At 49.4% G+C, this 18,714-nt stretch overlaps 1 protein-coding gene across 1 annotated transcript in view; it reads left to right on the forward strand.

The window, feature by feature from the left end:
* Positions 1–18,422, forward strand: part of LOC310814053 (sorting nexin-14-like) — a 23,948-nt gene extending 5,526 nt beyond the window's left edge. The window contains exons 14-30 of the mRNA XM_083683297.1: positions 334–489; positions 1,298–1,422; positions 2,546–2,604; positions 3,180–3,206; positions 7,079–7,211; positions 9,533–9,719; positions 10,263–10,346; positions 10,952–11,052; positions 11,558–11,669; positions 12,002–12,042; positions 12,254–12,373; positions 13,673–13,796; positions 14,419–14,583; positions 15,286–15,381; positions 16,015–16,106; positions 17,043–17,105; positions 17,633–18,422. Coding sequence (XP_083539423.1) covers positions 334–489; positions 1,298–1,422; positions 2,546–2,604; positions 3,180–3,206; positions 7,079–7,211; positions 9,533–9,719; positions 10,263–10,346; positions 10,952–11,052; positions 11,558–11,669; positions 12,002–12,042; positions 12,254–12,373; positions 13,673–13,796; positions 14,419–14,583; positions 15,286–15,381; positions 16,015–16,106; positions 17,043–17,105; positions 17,633–17,674 — 1,727 coding nt within the window. The 3' untranslated portion in view covers positions 17,675–18,422. The remainder of the gene's footprint in view (positions 1–333; positions 490–1,297; positions 1,423–2,545; positions 2,605–3,179; positions 3,207–7,078; positions 7,212–9,532; positions 9,720–10,262; positions 10,347–10,951; positions 11,053–11,557; positions 11,670–12,001; positions 12,043–12,253; positions 12,374–13,672; positions 13,797–14,418; positions 14,584–15,285; positions 15,382–16,014; positions 16,107–17,042; positions 17,106–17,632) is intronic.
* The last annotated feature ends 292 nt before the right edge of the window (positions 18,423–18,714 follow it).

An 18,714-nucleotide genomic window follows, 5' to 3' on the forward strand; every position in this document is an offset into this window, starting at 1 on the left:
TGCTTCATGTCATATTGACGAGGCTCCTCAGACGTTAAACATTTCTCCGGGCATGGTGAGGATCTGGCGTGCTTCACGATCCGACCGCAATCCAGACGACCTGGGGCGTCGTTATGAAATCCACATGAAATTAATTCAGCTTATCTTGAAAACAGGACAGGGCTCCCCTCTTTCCTTTCCTGAGGTAACCGCTGGTCTGTTTGGGACTCATGATAGGTGGAGGCAACACTCACCTCCACCAATCAAACCATGTCAGATCAGATTGGTGAAGTCCCTGGTTGGTGAACTCTTAGCGTGAGTGACCTTTCACCTTTGCCCCCCCACCCCCGTCAGAGGAATTCAACGACAGGATCCTGCGCCCGGAGCTGTCGGACGCTGAGATGCTGATGTTGCACGAGGAGGTGAAGAAGCTGTACAACACCTACTGTCTGGACGAGAGCATCGACAAGATCCGCTTCCACCACTTCATAGTCCAGGAGATACGACACAGTGAGTCTGGGGGTCTGGGGGTCTGTGAGTCCGGGAGTCTGGGGGTCTGGGGTACGGGGGTCCGGGGGTCTGGGGGTACAGGGGTCTGGGGGTACGGGAGTCTGGGGGTCTGGGGGTCTTGGGGTCTGGGGGGTCACATGTCGTGTCGTATTTGGATTATTCATTTCAAGTCTTTTTTTATTTGTCATCTTGATGAAAAAACATCTGTCATCTGTTTCTTCATGTGTATTTGATTTACATTTTAATTTAAGAAACACTCTTGCAAACAGTGATCATTTCACAATGATATGTGATACTAGAAAAACATGTTCCAGGAGAAACCCTGTGAGCTTGCAAAGACTTATTTTGGTCGTGGAAAAAGCTTAGAGACGGTTTGAGACGAGAGATAATTAGATTTGCAGGGTAGTGAGATAGGAGTGAGATAGTAGTGAGATAGGAGTGAGATAGGAGTGAGATAGGAGTGAGATAGTAGTGAGATAGGAGTGAGATAGGAGTGAGATAGGAGTGAGATAGGAGTGAGATAGGAGTGAGATAGTAGTGAGATAGGAGTGAGATAGGAGTGAGATAGGAGTGAGATAGGAGTGAGATAGTAGTGAGATAGGAGGATGGACCAACGGATAAAATGTGTTCAGAGAGTCGCATATAGGCAGATAGATGGGAGAAGGTTGGAAGATAAATTATATTTATGGAAACTCTGTGTTCCCAAATTAAATATGAAATTACATAAACACAGCTTGATGAGATGATACCAACAGGGAACATTGAACTGTCCCTCTCTCTCCCTCCCCCCCCCCCCCCCCCCCCCCAGTTGCTGAGGGGCCGTACGGGGAGGTGGTGAAGCTCCAGACCATGCGGTGTCTGTTTGAAGCGTACGAACACGTCCTGTCCCTCCTGGAGACCGTCTTCACCCCCATGTTCTGCCACAGCGACGAGGTCAGTCTGTTCCCGCCGCCTCAGACACATACACACATACACACACACACAGAGACACACACACACACACACACACACACAGAGACACACACACACACACACACACACACACACATAGAGACAGACACAGAGAGAGACACAGACACAAACATACACACATACATATACACACACACAGACACAGAAACACACACACACACACACACACACACACACACACACAGACACAGAAACACACACACAGACACAGTACATACACTTGCTTGTTGGCTAATGCGACTGTTTCGCTAGCCAATTAACTCATAACTGATAAGCTAGCTTCTTAGCCAGCAACTCAATTAGCAAGATACAGACCCTTCCTGCTCTTAGATACAGACCCTTCCTGCTCTTAGATACAGACCCTTCCTGCTCTTAGATACAGACCCTTCCTGGTCTTAGATACAGACCCTTCCTGCTCTTAGATACAGACCCTTCCTGCTCTTAGATACAGACCCTTCCTGCTCTTAGATACAGACCCTTCCTGCTCTTAGATACAAACCCTTCCTGGCTGGGTAACTAAAGGAGATCTCTTGGTTTGAAACGCAGCCCTGCTGTATTTGTGTTGCCTGTGTCATCAACACTGGACACACGACTGGCCAATGACCTCATCCCTGGCAGCATGCCAAGCTGCCAACAGTGTTATGCTCTACACACAGACCCCCTCTGTAATGGTGCATTGTTCAGACTTGAATGTAAAGCTGGGGAGGGGAGAGAAGGGAGGGGAGAGGATGGGAGGGGAGAGAAAGGGAAGGGAAGGGAGGGGATGGGAGGGGAGAGGAAGGGAAGGGAAGGGAGGAGAGGGGATGGGATGGGAGGGGAGAGAAAGGGAAGGGAAGGGAGGAGAGGGGATGGGATGGGAGAGGAAGGGAAGGGAGGAGAGGGGAAGGGAGGGGATGGGAGGGGAGAGAAAGGGAAGGGAAGGGGGGAGAGGGGGTGGGAGGGGAGAGGAAGGGAAGGGAGGAGAGAGGATGGGAGCGGAGAGGAGAGGAGAAGAGGGTAGCGGAGGAGAGAGGGGGCGAGAGGAGGGGACAGAAAGTGGTCCTAATACGTGTGGATGATTTCCTCCCTCCCTGCCCTTCTCCAGTATTTCCGACAGCTGTTGAGGGGGGCGGAGTCCCCCGCCAGGAACTCTAAACTGAGCAGGTGGGTGTTGTTGTTGTTGTTGTCGTTGTCGTTGTCGTTACCGTGACCTCTGTAGCCTCCGTCTGTTGACCAGTCGTTAACCCCCTTGGGACAACGCACAGATGAACTTTGGGGTTCCCCCGATCACAATGACACTATTGTCCCCACTAGTTAGGTCGTGGAATTGGACACAGAATCTGTTTTTGGTTTTGGACAAAGCCGGGGAGGAAATCCAAAGCACCTCTGTGTGTTTTGAAGTCGTTAAAGGTAGATTTAGCTATTTTGTGGCTACGTCACTTTTGCACTTTAACCGACGTCTGATTTCTGTCTTTATTTAGCTTGTGCGGTAAGAGTTCTATGTCATCTTTTCTCACCTGTATCAGTGTCTGAGTGTAGACCGCAGGTGCGTTTGATTTAGCACCCACAGAGCACAGGAGGGGCGAGCTGTGGACATAGTTTTAAGTGCAAACTGCAAAACCCGCCCCACCCGGTGCACCGGGTAAACTAAATCAAACGCGCCTCCTGTCTGTGTCATCTCTAGTGTGTGATCTGGGTGTTTTGAGCCTCTTAATCCTTGTGCCTGCCTGTTATTCCAGGAATAGCCTGAGTTTGGATGACATCCGGTGAGTATGCTCTCAGTCACGGTGTTCAGTCAGTGGGCTAGTCAACACTGCACCCAGATACGGAAACTATACTTGCCTGAACACAGTCTGAGGAAACTATTCTGCCTTTGTAACAAACTCCAAAACCCCCAGTGGTGAAGCCAGGCCAGGGTCATAGGTTGTATCCTAATATGTTGACTATAAGGTTTGATTTTATGAATAATTAACAATACCGTGCCTAGAAACAGACAGTTGTCCTAAAGCGTAGTCTGACTTGATGCTAAACCACTGGATATGGCTGAATACCCAGACCCGGACCCGGACCCAGACCCAGACGCAGACCCAGACCGTACGCAGTAGTCAGAGGCAAGCTGTCCGGCTCTGAGAGAGACTACGGCTAACTGAACATCTCACGTTCGTCTCATCTCAAAGTGTGGTGATACTGGTAGAGTGTCTGTTCAGGGCCTCGTCTCCAGAAAGCCCAGTGGACCTAGTAAGAACACTCTACGACGGCCAGGCCGTCATTGTAAATAACCATTTGTTCTTCACAGACCTGTCTGGATAAAAACAAAATGGTGGAAAGGAAGGGAAAGGGAGGTTATAGGTTCACGTCCTCTAGTTCAGGGTCAAAGGTTACAGTCTTTGGGGGTCAAAGGTTACAGTCTTTGTTATAAAGGCAGTGGTCGTCATGGCAGCATGTACTCATGTACTACTTGTCGAGAAACGAGGAGGAAGGAAGCAAGTACAGAATGGCACTCTCCATGGCACCACCCCATGCGGGAACACCAGCGATCCCATTGGCTAACCTCCCTGTCTGTCTCTCTCTCACCATCACCACCTGTGCCCGCCCACCTGCCCGCCTGGCCCTGCCCGCCTGCCCGTATGCTCCGCCCATCGCTACCATGGACTGGTTCTGCTTGTGTCTGTGACTCTCTGACTCTGTGACTGTGTCCGTCTGTCCATCCACCTATCCATCCATCCTCCACCTCTCTCTGGCCCATGGCTCTGGTCCTTGGTCTCTGGTCTGTGTCCCCTGGTCGCTGTCCCCTGGTCGCTGTCCCCTGGTCCCTGGTCCCTGGCCCCTGGTTCTGTCCCCTGGCTCTGGTTCCTGGTCCCTGTCCCCTGGTCCCTGGTCCTTGGCCCCTGTCCTGTTCCCTGGCTCTGGACCCTGGTCCCTGACCCTGTCTCCTGGTCCTTGGCCCCTGTCCCCTGGTCCTGTCCCCTGGTCCTGTCCCCTGGCTCTGGTCCCTGGTCCCTCCCCCTGGTCCCTGGCGTGCCTCCATACCGCCCCGTCCACCCAACCTCCTCTCTAGTTCCTGGGACTGTTCCTTGAGCCCTGAGTCCCCCTCCTGGTCCTCCACCTCCACCACCGCCACCTCCACCCCTGGCTCCTGCTCCTGCTCCTCACCTGCATCTGTTTACCCCCACCACCACCACCATGTCCAGTGTGCTCTCACCCTCCCATCTGGCCACACTGCTCTAAGCTCTCGCTCCGCCTTGCTGAAGTAAGTCAGGCTCCGTTGGAACCAAGACGTTTGTCGTCCCATCTCATCATCTCCACCCTCCACCCCACCATCACCATCACCACCCTCACCATCTCCACCCTCCACCCCACCATCACCATCACCATCACCACCCTCACCATCACCCTCCACCCCACCATCACCATCACCATCACCATCACCATCACCACCCTCACCATCACCCTCCACCCCACCATCACCATCACCATCACCATCACCACCCTCACCATCACCCTCCACCCCACCATCACCATCACCATCACCATCACCACCCTCACCATCACCACCCTCACCATCACCCTCCACCCCACCATCACCCTCCACCCCACCATCACCATCACCACCCTCACCATCACCCTCCACCCCACCATCACCATCACCATCACCATCACCACCCTCACCATCACCACCCTCACCATCTCCACCCTCCACCCCACCCTCACCATCACCACCCTCACCATCACCCTCCACCCCACCATCACCATCACCATCACCACCCTCACCATCACCACCCTCACCATCACCCTCCACCCCACCATCACCATCACCACCCTCACCATCACCCTCCACCCCACCCCACTATCACCATCACCCTCCACCCCACCATCACCATCACCATCACCACCCTCACCATCACCCTCCACCCCACCCCACCATCACCATCACCCTCCACCCCACCATCACCCTCCACCCCACCCCACCATCACCATCACCATCACCCTCCACCCCACCATCACCATCCCCATCACCACCCTCACCATCACCCTCCACCCCACCCCACCATCACCATCACCCTCCACCCCACCATCACCATCACCACCCTCACCATCACCCTCCACCCCACCCCACCATCACCCTCCACCCCACCATCCCCATCACTCTACACCCATCCCCCTCCACCCCACCATCCCCCTCCACCCCACCATCACCCTCCACCCCACCATCCCCATCTCCCTACACCCATCCCCATCCCCCTCCACCCCACCATCACCCTCCACCCCACCATCCCCATCACCCTCCACCCCACCATCACCCTCCACCCATCCCCCTCCACCCCACCATCACCCTCCACCCATCCCCCTCCACCCCACCATCACCCTCCACCCCACCATCCCCATCTCCCTACACCCATCTCCCTCCACCCATCCCCCTCCACCCCACCATCCCCATCTCCCTACACCCATCACCCTCCACCCATCCCCCTCCACCCCACCATCCCCATCTCCCTCCACCCATCCCCCTCCACCCCACCATCCCCATCTCCCTACACCCATCACCCTCCACCCCACCATCACCCTCCACCCCACCATCTCCCTACACCCATCACCCTCCACCCCACCATCACACTTCCTCCCTGTTCCCTCTGCATGGGTACCTTGTAAATTATGTCCCGAATGTTTCTGTTCATTTGAGTCCATCTGTTGTCTACTGGATGAGTTCCCTCCCAGCATGGATGAGTTCCCTCCCAGCATGGATGAGTTCCCTCCCAGCATGGCCTCGTCCTTTAGGACACATTTGGTTGTATAAGGTTTGTGTTGTTATGCCTCGGAGGGAGAGAGGGAGAGAGGGGGAGAGGGAGAGAGGGAGAGGAAGGGAGGGGGAGAGGGGGAGGGAGAGAGAGAGAGAGACACACACGCTACGTGTGTGTTATGTCTGCAGAGGGTGACAACACTATGTGTTAGTTGATGAATTAGAATTCATCAGTTTTTCTCTCACACAGAATGTCATGTTTGTTTATTTATACGTTCTGTTTCACAGTTTTGATTCGCTGTTTTTTCCTTTGCTGGTTGAGTTTTTTCGTTGTTGTTGTTGTTGTGGTTGTTGTTGTGGTTGTTAATGCCAACCCTGCCACTCTCATCATGTGATCCCAGTGATTAATCATTATTTATTCAGGCATCCAGTCAGTGCTAACCGTGGTGTGCATCCTACAGCCCCCCCCTGCAATCCCCATGGACCCCCCCTCAGGCGTTTCTCTGTGAGATGGCTGTGAAACGTGGCTTTGGTCCGATTGGTCTGGCTACTGTTCTCCCTCCAACCCCCTCCCTGCTCCCTCCCCCTTCCTCCCCCCTCCAGTCTCCCTCTCCGTCCCCTCTCCCTCCTCCTCTCCCTCCCCCCTCCCCCCCCCCCTCCATTCTTCCTCACTCTCCCTCTTCCTCTCCCTCCCCCTCTCCTCCCTCTCCCCCTCCCTCTCCCTCCTCCCTGCTCCCTCTCCCCTCCCCCCTCCTCCTCTCCCTCCTCCTCTTCCTCCCCCCCCTCCCCTCTCCCTCTCCCCCTCCCCCTCTCCCTTGCTGCATGTGCTGCACTGAAGCTGATGCACGCCCCCCCCTGCGCCCCCATCAGCCTGACCCCTGACCTCTCTGTGACCCGCAGGAACACCTCCAAGCGGGGTGAGTCGTTTGGCATCAGTAAGATCGGCAGCAAGATCAAAGGAGTGTTCAAGAGCACCACCATGGAGGGGGCCATGCTGCCCTCCTACGGCCTGGCAGAGGGGGAGGACGATATGGTACGTCTGTCTGTCTGTCTGTCTGTCTGTCTGTCTGTCTCTCAGTCTGTCTGTCTGTCTGTCTGTCTGTCTGTCTGTCTGTCTGTCTCTCTGTCTGTCTCTCAGTCTGTCTGTCTGTCTGTCTGTCTGTCTGTCTGTCTCTCTGTCTGTCTCTGTCTGTCTGTCTGTCTGTCTCTGTCTGTCTGTCTGTCTGTCTGTCTGTCTGCCTGTCTATCTGTCTGTCTATCTGTCTGTCTCTCTCTGTCTGTTTGTCTGTCTCTTTGTCTCTGTCTCTCTCTGTCTTTGTTTCTGTCTCTGTCTGTCTGTCTGTCTGTCTGTAGGGCCTGCCGGGATAGTACCATTTACCATCACAGGGTGGCAGTGTGGAGCAGTGATTTGTTCATTTGAAAGTACCATCAAATATATGAAAGGACAATTACATTCTTACTCGCAACAAGCTCTCCTCTTCGAAAACATATAGTAGCGCAATAGAACACAATAGAACACAATAGAACACAGTAGTAGCACAATAGAACACAATAGAACACAATAGAACACAGTAGTAGCACAATAGAGCACAACAGAACACAATAGAACACAATAGTAGCACAATAGAGCACAATAGAACACAGTAGTAGCACAATAGAGCACAACAGAACACAATAGAACACAGTAGTAGCACAATAGAGCACAACAGAACACAATAGAACACAGTAGTAGCACAATAGAGCACAACAGAACACAATAGAACACAATAGTAGCACAATAGAACACAATAGTAGCACAATAGAACAATAGCAGCCACTATTGAGAGCTGTGTCTGTTTGGGAGGTTAGGCGGTTATGGACATTTGCTGTGTGGAAATAGGTTGTGTGGAAATATGCGTTGACAAATGGGATGTGTAGAAATGTGCTGTGGATGGACCAAACAACATGATGGGGAGTTAATTATCAGAAACACACGGGACAAAACACACACTTGGACTGAGATCGACATCCGAGGACAATGGTTGTCCTCCCATTTGTGCGTTTTTTCCCACGTGTTTTCAATAACTAAACTAGAGGTGTTCCTGTTAGAAACAGAGCCTTGGGGGCGCTTAGTGGCGTAGCACACTAATGCCCACACCACGTAATCGCAAGGTTCCTGGTTCGATTCCGACCCTCAACATGTCTTACATGTCTTGCATGTCATCCCTCCTCTCTCTCACCCATCCTTCCTGTCAGTCTCTACTGTCTCTATCCCAATAAAGCAGAAATGCCCTAAAAACATATTTAAAAAAAGAAAAGAAAAGAAAGAAATAGAGCCTTGAACAAGTGGCACTGCTTTGCACCGGGCCTTCACCTTCTTGCAATGAAACGGGAGCTTGAATGTCAGAGATAATAAAAATAAATCTTCATGATTCATGAAATCATTACGTAGCCAAATCTGCCATCTGATAAATAAACATTATGCCGACTCAACGAACAAACATTCATCACGTTGTCAGGGTAACTGAAGAAGACTAATACTGTGTTGTTTTTTTCTGGCTCAGCGTCTTTGTTCCCAAACAACATCACTCAGAGGACTTGAACTTCAGTATGTCCCTGTTCTGTTTCATCCTGACCCTGTAGACGCTACACTAGCCACAGCTAGCTCTGTTAGCTACCTCTGTTAGCTACCTCTGTTAGCTACCTCTGTTAGCTACCTCTGTTAGCTACCTCTGTTAGCTACCTCTGTTAGCTCGCTCTGTTAGCTACCTCTGTTAGCTACCTCTGTTAGCTACCTCTGTTAGCTACCTCTGTTAGCTCGCTCTGTTAGCTACCTCTGTTAGCTACCTCTGTTAGCTACCTCTGTTAGCTACCTCTGTTAGCTACCTCTGTTAGCTCGCTCTGTTAGCTACCTCTGTTAGCTCGCTCTGTTAGCTACCTCTGTTAGCTTCCTCTGTTAGCTACCTCTGTTAGCTACCTCTGTTAGCTCGCTCTGTTAGCTACCTCTGTTAGCTACCTCTGTTAGCTACCTCTGTTAGCTACCTCTGTTAGCTCGCTCTGTTAGCTCGTTCTGTTAGCTACCTCTGTTAGCTACCTCTGTTAGCTACCTCTGTCTCGCTGCTATCAGCAAATAGATCTTAGATTTGACATCCTGTACTTTAAAGCATTTCCTGTGTTTACTCCAGTGTTTCCTGCGTTTGTCTCTTAAGATACAGTATACAGCCATTCGTCCTAACCTTTTACCTCCCTCTCTCTCTCTCTCTCTCTCTCTCTCTCTCTCTCTCTCTCTCACTCTCACTCCGCCCTCTCTCTTTCTCTCTCTCTCTCTCTCTCTCTCTCTCTCACTTGTACTTCTCTCTCCCCCCCCCCGCCCAGGTGGAGGAGGCCATGATGGTCCTGGAGGACGACTCCCCCATGGAGGCCGTCAGCACCCCCTCCACCCCCCGGAACCTGTCGGCCTGGACCATCACCATCCCCTACGTGGACTTCTACGACGACGAGGTGAAGAGGGAGAGGATCCCCGTGTTCTGCATTGACGTGGAGCGCAACGACAGGAAGGCAGGTGAGGAACATGAGAACGGGGTCTCCTTCCAGGGGTGCAACCCGCTGTGTTCCAGGGGGAGATGTCACCAATAGAGCTGCAATTAGGAATTTCTCCACCTAGTCTGTCAGAGTCTGTTCTACGGAATACATTTCTATCAGGGGAGGCTGGCGGAGGTAGAAATCGGAGGACGGGCCTGTTGTAATGCACGTAATGACAACGGTGTGTTTGATACCGTTCCTCATTCCATTCCATGCATTACAATGAGCCCGTCCTCCCATTTCTACCTCCATCAGCCTCCCCTGGCTTTTTTATTCATCTGAAGGTTCCAACAGGTTAGAACACTGGGATATGATGCACATGACATCTTGTCCACAGGAAAACTCATATTGTTATAGCAGAGTAGATTTAGCCAGTGTTGAATTGTATGTAATTATGATCAGTGTTGAATTGTATGTAATTATGATCAGTGTTGAATTGTATGTAATTATGATCAGTGTTGAACTGTATGTAATTATGATCAGTGTTGAACTGTATGTAATTAGGATGTTTTGTGTTTTCTAGTGGGACACGAGACAGAACACTGGTCTGTGTACAGGCGGTACCTGGAGTTCTACGTTCTCGAGTCAAAACTCACTGAGTTCCATGGTAATAATAATAATAATCATAATAATAATAATAATAATAATCGTAATCATAATCATTTATTACATTTATAAAGCACTTCTCATGATACAAGAATAATCTCAAAGTGCATAAAATAAAAGATAAAATAGAAACATTTTAAAACATAACAACCCCCCCCCAAAAAAAAACCTACAGCAAAACAAACCATGTCATAAAAGCAGCAATCAAAGTCTAGGAGGAAGGGTAGTTCTGATTTTATGGGTCAGTTGTTCTGGTTTCAGTCCATAGGACCCAGTGGGAGTGTCCACACTGTACTTCCATTTGTAAGACACTGGGGAAAAACACTGATACTCTGAAAAATCTAGAATGTCTGCTACACGCAGCTGTTCCCAGAACGCTGCAGTATATGTTCACAGCTGAGTTCCTTCCATGAGAAATAGTGTTCTGTTCACTTGGATACAATATTTGATCTTGGCATGGTTGCCCGTTAGATACCGTGTTTTTATTCTATTACTAGTATTAATTGTCTGTGGTTAATTTGCTCCAAAAACAAGCCTGACGGCACTCAAGACAGTAATCAAAAAACTGATATCTGACTGACAACGATGATTCAATTGCTCCAACAGGCTCGTTCCCCGATGCACAGCTGCCTTCCAAACGAATCATCGGTCCCAAGAACTACGAGTTCCTGACATCCAAGCGGGAGGAGTTCCAGGAGTACCTCCAGGTAATGACAAGCAGACGGGGAGGGCGCGACTCCCATCATGATGTCCGTGTGGTCAAGATCTTTGTGGAAAACCTTTTTGTAAATGAATGTTTTCTTGAGCCAGTCTGGATGGTCTGCATGTTGTTTTTTGACACGTTTCCTGTGTTTCCTGTCATGATGCTCTATTTATAAAGATTGTGAACACACAGGGAGGGAGATGAGGTCACAGAAGGGATTCCAGCCCCAGTCTGGCAGCCCTTAGAGAGGCTTTCCCTCACCCTGACCCCTGACCCTTAACCAGGCTCTGCCTCAGCTTCTGTCAACCTGTTGGCACGTTTCCACTGTCTCTCTCTGGCACCGGTGCTTGGCCCAAAGCCTCAGACTTTCGTGTTTCCATCTCAGAGAACGTTAGATGTTCTAGAACCATAGATGTTCTTGATGTTAGATGTTCTAGAACCCTAGATGTTCTAGATGAATCCATAAACAGATTGAAAGTCATTAGCGTAACTCTCTGTCCTCCCTGTAGAAACTGCTCCAACACCCAGAGCTGAGCAACAGCCAGCTGCTAGCAGACTTCCTGTCCCCACACAGCATGGAGTCCCAGTTCCAGGACAAGATGATGCCTGATGTTAACCTCGGTACTTTACAGTATTTAAAAAAAATACAAAAATACAATGTGAAATTATTCACAAAAGTGTGGAGATACAGTATTGGACAGGGGTCAAAACCTGGCTTGAAATAGAATTGTGATCTTTTTTTTTAAATACTCGAAGTGTGCTTGTTTTGGCTTGAATAGTCCCACTGCAAGTCCTTCCCACCCTGTGTTCTGGGAAGGCTAGGTCATTCTGTCTTTAAACAAATACTATTTCAAACCAGAGCTCCAGGTCATTTAGCTGTCCCAGAACCCACGAGCTCCTTTGAGTTGTTGTTTCTTTGTTTGTTCTGAGTTGTTTTCTCTTTTGTCTGACAGGGAAGATCATCAAGTCAGTGCCCAGCAAGCTGATTAAAGAAGTAAGCAATGTGTTTTACTTTTATTCATTTTTTTTATCGGAATGGCCAAATTACAGTAACTGACAGTTTAGGATGTTTTCACAATAACAATGTTCTCCAAACAACAATCCAGTGAATGAAATGCAACAAAAACACCCTGTAATTCATTCCAGACTGAGTGTGGTTTCACAGTAACCAGCCAGGACGTCCCTCTCTGTGTCTGTTGTCTCAGAAAGGGCAGCATCTGGAGCCGTTCATCCAGTCTTTCTTCAACTCCTGTGAGTCGCCCAAACCCAAACCCAGCCGCCCGGAGCTGACCATCCTCAGCCCCACGTCAGAGAACGACAAGAAGGTCGGCAGCCATTCCCGCATGTACACACACGCACACCCGCACGCACAGACACAAACACACACACAAACATATATAAACACATACAAACGCACACACACACACTCACCATAAACACACACGCACACACACACATGCACACACACACACACACACACACACACACACACTGTACTCTGATGAGTCAGGGTTGGATATGTGATTGTAGGGCGGGGCTTATGCTGTTGTTTTGTAACAGTGATTGTAATTTGATTATGATTTGCTGTGGTTTGTGATGTGGAGAGGTTTTAATGAAGTATGGGGTGGGGTGTGGACTGGGATAATTTGTGTGTACATCCAGTATTATGTGTGGTTCTTTTTAAGTGATGACACATTCACACACACACACACACACACACACACACACACACATTCACACACATTCACAGTTGCATCAGTTAACAAGCATTCATTCATTCATTTGTGAGCTGAGTGATTTGATCGTGTGGCCAGATTGGAACAGATCCTGGAAATTCATCACCACAACTGGATGTGCTCTTTCATGTTCTTGCCCAGTTGCCCTCCCCTTAACCTGACTGAGACCAGGCTTTCCTCGTTGGGAAATCCTCTCTGGAAGGTAAACACAAAGGGTAGAGGAAACCTGTTTGAAATAAGTGACTCATCGCAACACTGTGCCATTAAAATACCTCACTTGGGCGAATCTCCCAAAAAAACACAATCCAGTTTTTCCTTCAGGGTTTCTTCATATGCAACAACACAAAATAATCCAACCGGGTCGGAAGGGATGACGCACATCACAACAAGCAGCCCTTCTACATGCATGTGGGGGGGAGGGTTCTTGGAATGCAACATCCAATGAACTTGAGCGATCACATTCTCCCTTCACTTCGTCCAGTTCAATCCAAGCCAGATCGGCTGATCTAAAACCCTCCAGACCTCCAGAGGAGGCGTGATTTGGAGGCATGTCTATGCAAGACTACCTTCCCCTGCATCAAACTAAGTCATGGCCATTCAACTCACTCATCGCCAAAGAATTCCGGAACCCTCACCACCTAGAGTGCACGACCAAGTGTTCTATGTGGTGTTTACCTAGCAACAATACTTTGATTGGCTACAAAATGAAGCATCATCATTTATGCGTTTTTCTGTGAATGAAGTCACCCTTGGCACTCTAGAACATTGACCATCTGGGCGACTTCATTCACCCTCGGCTCTCAGTGAGCTAACTGAGTGTAATCTACCCTCTCCTGCATCAAACTCTAAGTCATTGCCAGTTAACTGAATGTAATCGACCCTCCGTAGCTCTTCAATGACCTGTTCAAGAACAACGCCAACCGCTCCGAGGCCACAGAGAAGAGACACAACCAGAACTACTTCATGGAGATGATCACAGTGGAGGGAGTCTACGACTACCTGATGTATGTGGGTAAGTAGGGTCCGTTCGGTTCTCTGGCTGTGTTCCAGGCCTACAACACTGCTTGCCCCGCTACATTGTGAGGTTTGGCAGGTGGCTGCAGCACAATGTAGTAGTGGACCGGTCATCTGGAGGGTCAGGGTTAGGGTTAGGGTTAGGGAGAAGTTTGTGGGCTGCCGGGCCGACGGTAAAGAAAGATATATGAAAAATGAGCGACTCAGCCCACTGCTCCGTAAGCCCAGACCCAGCCCACTCTAAGGCCCAGACGCAGCCCACTGCTCCATAAGCCCAGACCCAGCCCACTCTAAGGCCCAGACGCAGCCCACTGCTCCATAAGCCCAGACCCAGCCCACTGCTCCATAAGCCCAGACCCAGCCCACTCTAAGGCCCAGACCCAGCCCACTGCTCCATAAGCCCAGACTCAGCCCACTGCTCCGTAAGCCCAGACGCAGCCCACTGCTCCATAAACCCCCCCCCCCCTCGGGTGAAAGTCCAGGGCTGTTTTGTAGTGCCAGTTCGTCCCTGGTACAATGTAGATAGGCTTGGAAGGCGGCCATTTTCTCCTCCAACTCCGTAGCAGTGCAGCGTTGTCTAAATCAGAGTCTTATCACCACTCTCTCACTGTGATTGGCAGGTCGGGTGGTGTTCCGCATCCCTGATTGGCTGCATCACCTGCTGATGGGCGGGAGGATCCTGGTGAAGAACACCCTGGAGGCGTACACAGACGACTACCTGCAGCACAAACTGAACCAGGTCGTCCAGGAGCACCGATTGGTGTCCCTCATCACCCTGCTCAGAGGTACCTCTGTCTGACCTTTGACCCCTGCTTAAATCCATCCATCCATCCTTGAAGAAATCACTGATTCGACAGGATTGGTGGAAGCGGTGTAGTGGAATGTTGGCTTTGACCAATAAAATGTCTCTTTTAGAACAGTGATTACATAAAGGAAGGGAGGGTTTTATTGATTTATTCGTTTTACATTTCCGAACAGGGCCTTAATGTACCCTATACAACATACAACCCCAAAACAATGAAATTATATGACCTCTACTGTGATTGTTTCTAGGACAATAAAACATTTTAGGGAAGTTCAGATCTTTTGATGTCTGCCCATAAATGTTGTGATTGGCTAGGGTGGTGGTGGGGGGGGGTGGGGGAGGTGTAACATCTCTGGGGATGATGCCAACATGCTGAATAAGACCATCAAGGAGGTCTATCATCACAGCTAGACACTCTGGAGTCAACTCAGCATGAGAGGAGCCTCAAGAAGGTCAACGACATGGACACTTACACCAGCCTCCCCCTCCACCGGCCTCCCCCTCCACCGGCCTCCCCCTCCACCAGCCTCCCCTCCACCAGCCTCCCCCTCCACCAGCCTCCCCCTCCATCCCCTTCACCCTGTCCACCCCCTCCACCAGCCGCCCCCTCCCCTCCACCAGCCCCCCCCTCCACCATAAAATTTCCCCTCTGGGTCATGTCTTATCTTATCTTCTGAACCAGATTCGGTGTTCTGTGAGACCAGCGAGCCGCGCTCCGCTCAAGACAAGCAGAAACGAGCCAAGAAGACGTTTGAGGAGATGATGCGCTACATTCCAGGTCCTCTCCTTTAACTCTGCTGTGTCCTCTCCTTTAACTCTGCTGTGTCCTCTCCTTTAACTCAGCGGTGTCCTCTCCTTTAACTCAGCGGTGTCCTCTCCTTTAACTCAGCGGTGTCCTCTCCTTTAACTGCTGTGTTAGACACCAACAACAAGTTCACCGGCCTTTCCCAGCCCTGGGCCCCCGATTTCAAAACTTTTAATCTAAATCAGAATGATCCAGATTATGTTTTCGCTATCCGGGATTTAATCTGGATCTCGATTCTGATCCAGATTAAAAGTTTTTAAATACTGGGCCCCGATTAGAACAGTATCTCTTGATTAGGCCTCTCCATTCTGGTGTTTGAGACCGATAAATGCCCTCTATAGTGAGAAAAACATCTCTCTTTCCAAAGAACAAATTCAACTCAGATTCAGAACAGTTTATCCAGTACATTTCCAGTTAAAGGGATTTATTTTTGGCAAATATTTCTGACACTTTTACAGAGTTGCTACAGTTTCCCCAGCTATAAATAAAAGTTTTCCAGTCCTCACCTTCACTTAAACCACTTACAGAGCTCGGAAACGTTACATATAATTATTGTGAGTGATTGAATCACTGTGAATGATTAATGGTGAATGCTTTCTCCATCAGACTTCCTTGGCAAATGTATCGGAGAGGAAGCCAAGTATGACGGTGTCCGTTTGCTCTTCGATGGCCTGCAGCAGCCAGTTCTCAACAAACAGGTAGTTCTGGTTAGCCACACAGAGCCACACACACCGCCGAACAAGTTACAACTAGCATTGTGCTAAACCCCTGGAGGCTGTATGTGGTGAGAGGAAGGTAGGATAGCATTGTTATCATGTAAAGTTGGTGAAGATAAACTTGGTTATTTTAGTGGGAGAGCATTCTCTGGGTTTCCCATCCTGGCGACACTTGATGAAAGACAGCAGTTTCCTCTCAGGAAATGTAGTGGTTGGAGTCAGTCAGTTAGTCATTCAGTGAACTGGAGGCTTTTCTTTGAATCCCTAACTGCTGCAGGGGCCCTGCACTGTGGCTGACCCTGTGCTTTGACCTCTCTGTGGATGTGTGTATGTATATGTGTGTGTATATGTGTGTGTATGTGTGTGTATGTGTGTGTGTGTGTGTGTGTGTGTGTGTGTGTGTGTATATGTGTGTGTGTGTGTGTGTGTGTGTGTGTGTGTGTGTGTGTGTGTGTGTGTGTGTGTATGTGTGTGTGTGTGTGTATATGTGTGTGTGTGTGTGTGTGTGTGTGTGTGTGTGTGTGTGTGTGTGTGTATGTATGTGTGTATATGTGTGTGTGTGTGTGTAATTTCCTTTCCTGTGTAGTGGACAATGAGAGTTGAATGAAGGAGTTATTTTCTCCTCCTCTGTCCTGTATGTAAACACACATTTGGGACATTCCTCATCTCAGTTAACTCTGTTTAGTGTATTAATGAAAGTACTGTATTCTACTGGAATTAAACACATTAAACACATTTTAGATCATTAGCGTTCCAGTAAATCCTGATTAGAAAGTGTCTCAGTCAGTCAGTCAGTCAGTCAATCAACCAGTCAGTCAGTCAGTCAGACAGACAGTCAGTCAGACAGACAGTCAGTCAGTCAGTCAGTAAGTCCCTCAGTGTCCAATAGAATGATCTCCCTGCGTCTTGCCTCCTCAGCTGACGTACGTGTTGCTGGACATCGCTATTCAAGAGCTTTTCCCTGAACTAAACAAAGACAAGGTAAAATGAAAAGGAGTCATGTTATGATCGTTTCAGTGCTTCAGTCATTTACCTTCAACAGGATGCCCTGGTACATCTGCTTGTGTCAGTCATTTACCTTCAACAGGATGCCCTGGTACATCTGCTTGTGTCAGTCATTTACCTTCAACAGGATGCCCTGGTACATCTGCTTGTGTCAGCTTGTCAGTCGTGTGATTAAAGAGATGGCGCTCCTCCATTGCTCTGGCGTGAAACATCACAACAATCAGTTTGTATTAATAACTGTTGTTTATACACTGTATGAAGTGACACATGGGTCTGTTAGTAGTAAGTCAATGCTACACCAGGGGAGGCTGGTGGAGGCAGAAATCGGAGGACAGGGTCATTGTAATACATGGAATAGAATGAGGAATGGTATCGTACTGTACCATTCCCTGTTCCGTTCCATGAATTACTATGAGCCCGTCCTCCAATTTCTGCCTCCACCAGCCTCCCCTGGTGTGTCCATTGACTTACTAACCCTAACACTTGCTTGGTTTGTTTCCTAGCAGGTGCAGAAGGAGACGTCTCTCATGGCTCCGTGGATGTAGGGAGAGGACGGACCGGCGGTAGCCTCAACAGGTCGAGCAGGTCGTGGGTTTCCGGTGGCCTCTAACTCAATCCTTCTCAATTACTATAATCCTCCTTGTGCAGAATGAGAATGAAAGCGTATCCAATTTGAAATGTGCGCACAGTTTATTCTCGCTACCAAAGAAGAATCATGTTTTCAATTAATCCTGGAAATCTGCTATCTGCAATAGATTGAATTTGGTCTTTTGGTCTGTGCTTCTCCTGCTGCATGTAAATACTGCACCCAACTACTGACACTGCTGAACCCAACGACTGACACCACCGATACCACTGCACCCAACTACTGACACTGCTGAACCCAACTACTGACACCGCTGATACTGCTGCACCCAACTACTGACACCGCTGATACTGCTGCACCCAACTACTGACACCGCTGATACCAGTGCACCCCACTACTGACACCGCTGATACTGCTGCACCCAACTACTGACACCACTGATACCAGTGCACCCCACTACTGACACCGCTGATACCAGTGCACCCAACTACTGACACCGCTGATACCACTGCACCCAACTACGGACACCACTGCACTTGTGATCATTCTTCCTGTGACTGTACCTGTTCATAACGTGTAATTTTGTACTCATGTTAAGCACCTTTCTATGATGAAAATCCCTGTGAGGATATAACACTGGATAATGACTGAACATAGCCATGGCTATGTACTGTATTTAAGCAAATAAAATATTTATTGGTAAAGAATGACGTCCGGTTGTTTTACAAATGTATAAAGGACTGGTCCTGAAGAGTGTTGATGGTAACTGCAGCTCCTGCTGCTGAAGGCCTTAGGGTTAGGGTTAGTAAATGGAGTGTGCTCCACGGTAGACAGAGCTTCACTGCTTTAGGGCTGCTGTTTCTATAAACAAACCACTGTCTGTTAGACTGCACGGCCTGTATTTATAACAGCCTGGCGTGGGTGTGTGTTACCTCTGAATCATTCTAGTCTGCAGCAGCCATGCCCAAAATAGTGTCGCCACCACTAACAGCCTACGCT

This window comes from Argentina silus (assembly GCF_951799395.1).
Source record: "Argentina silus genome assembly, chromosome: 13".
NCBI lineage: Eukaryota > Metazoa > Chordata > Actinopteri > Argentiniformes > Argentinidae > Argentina > Argentina silus.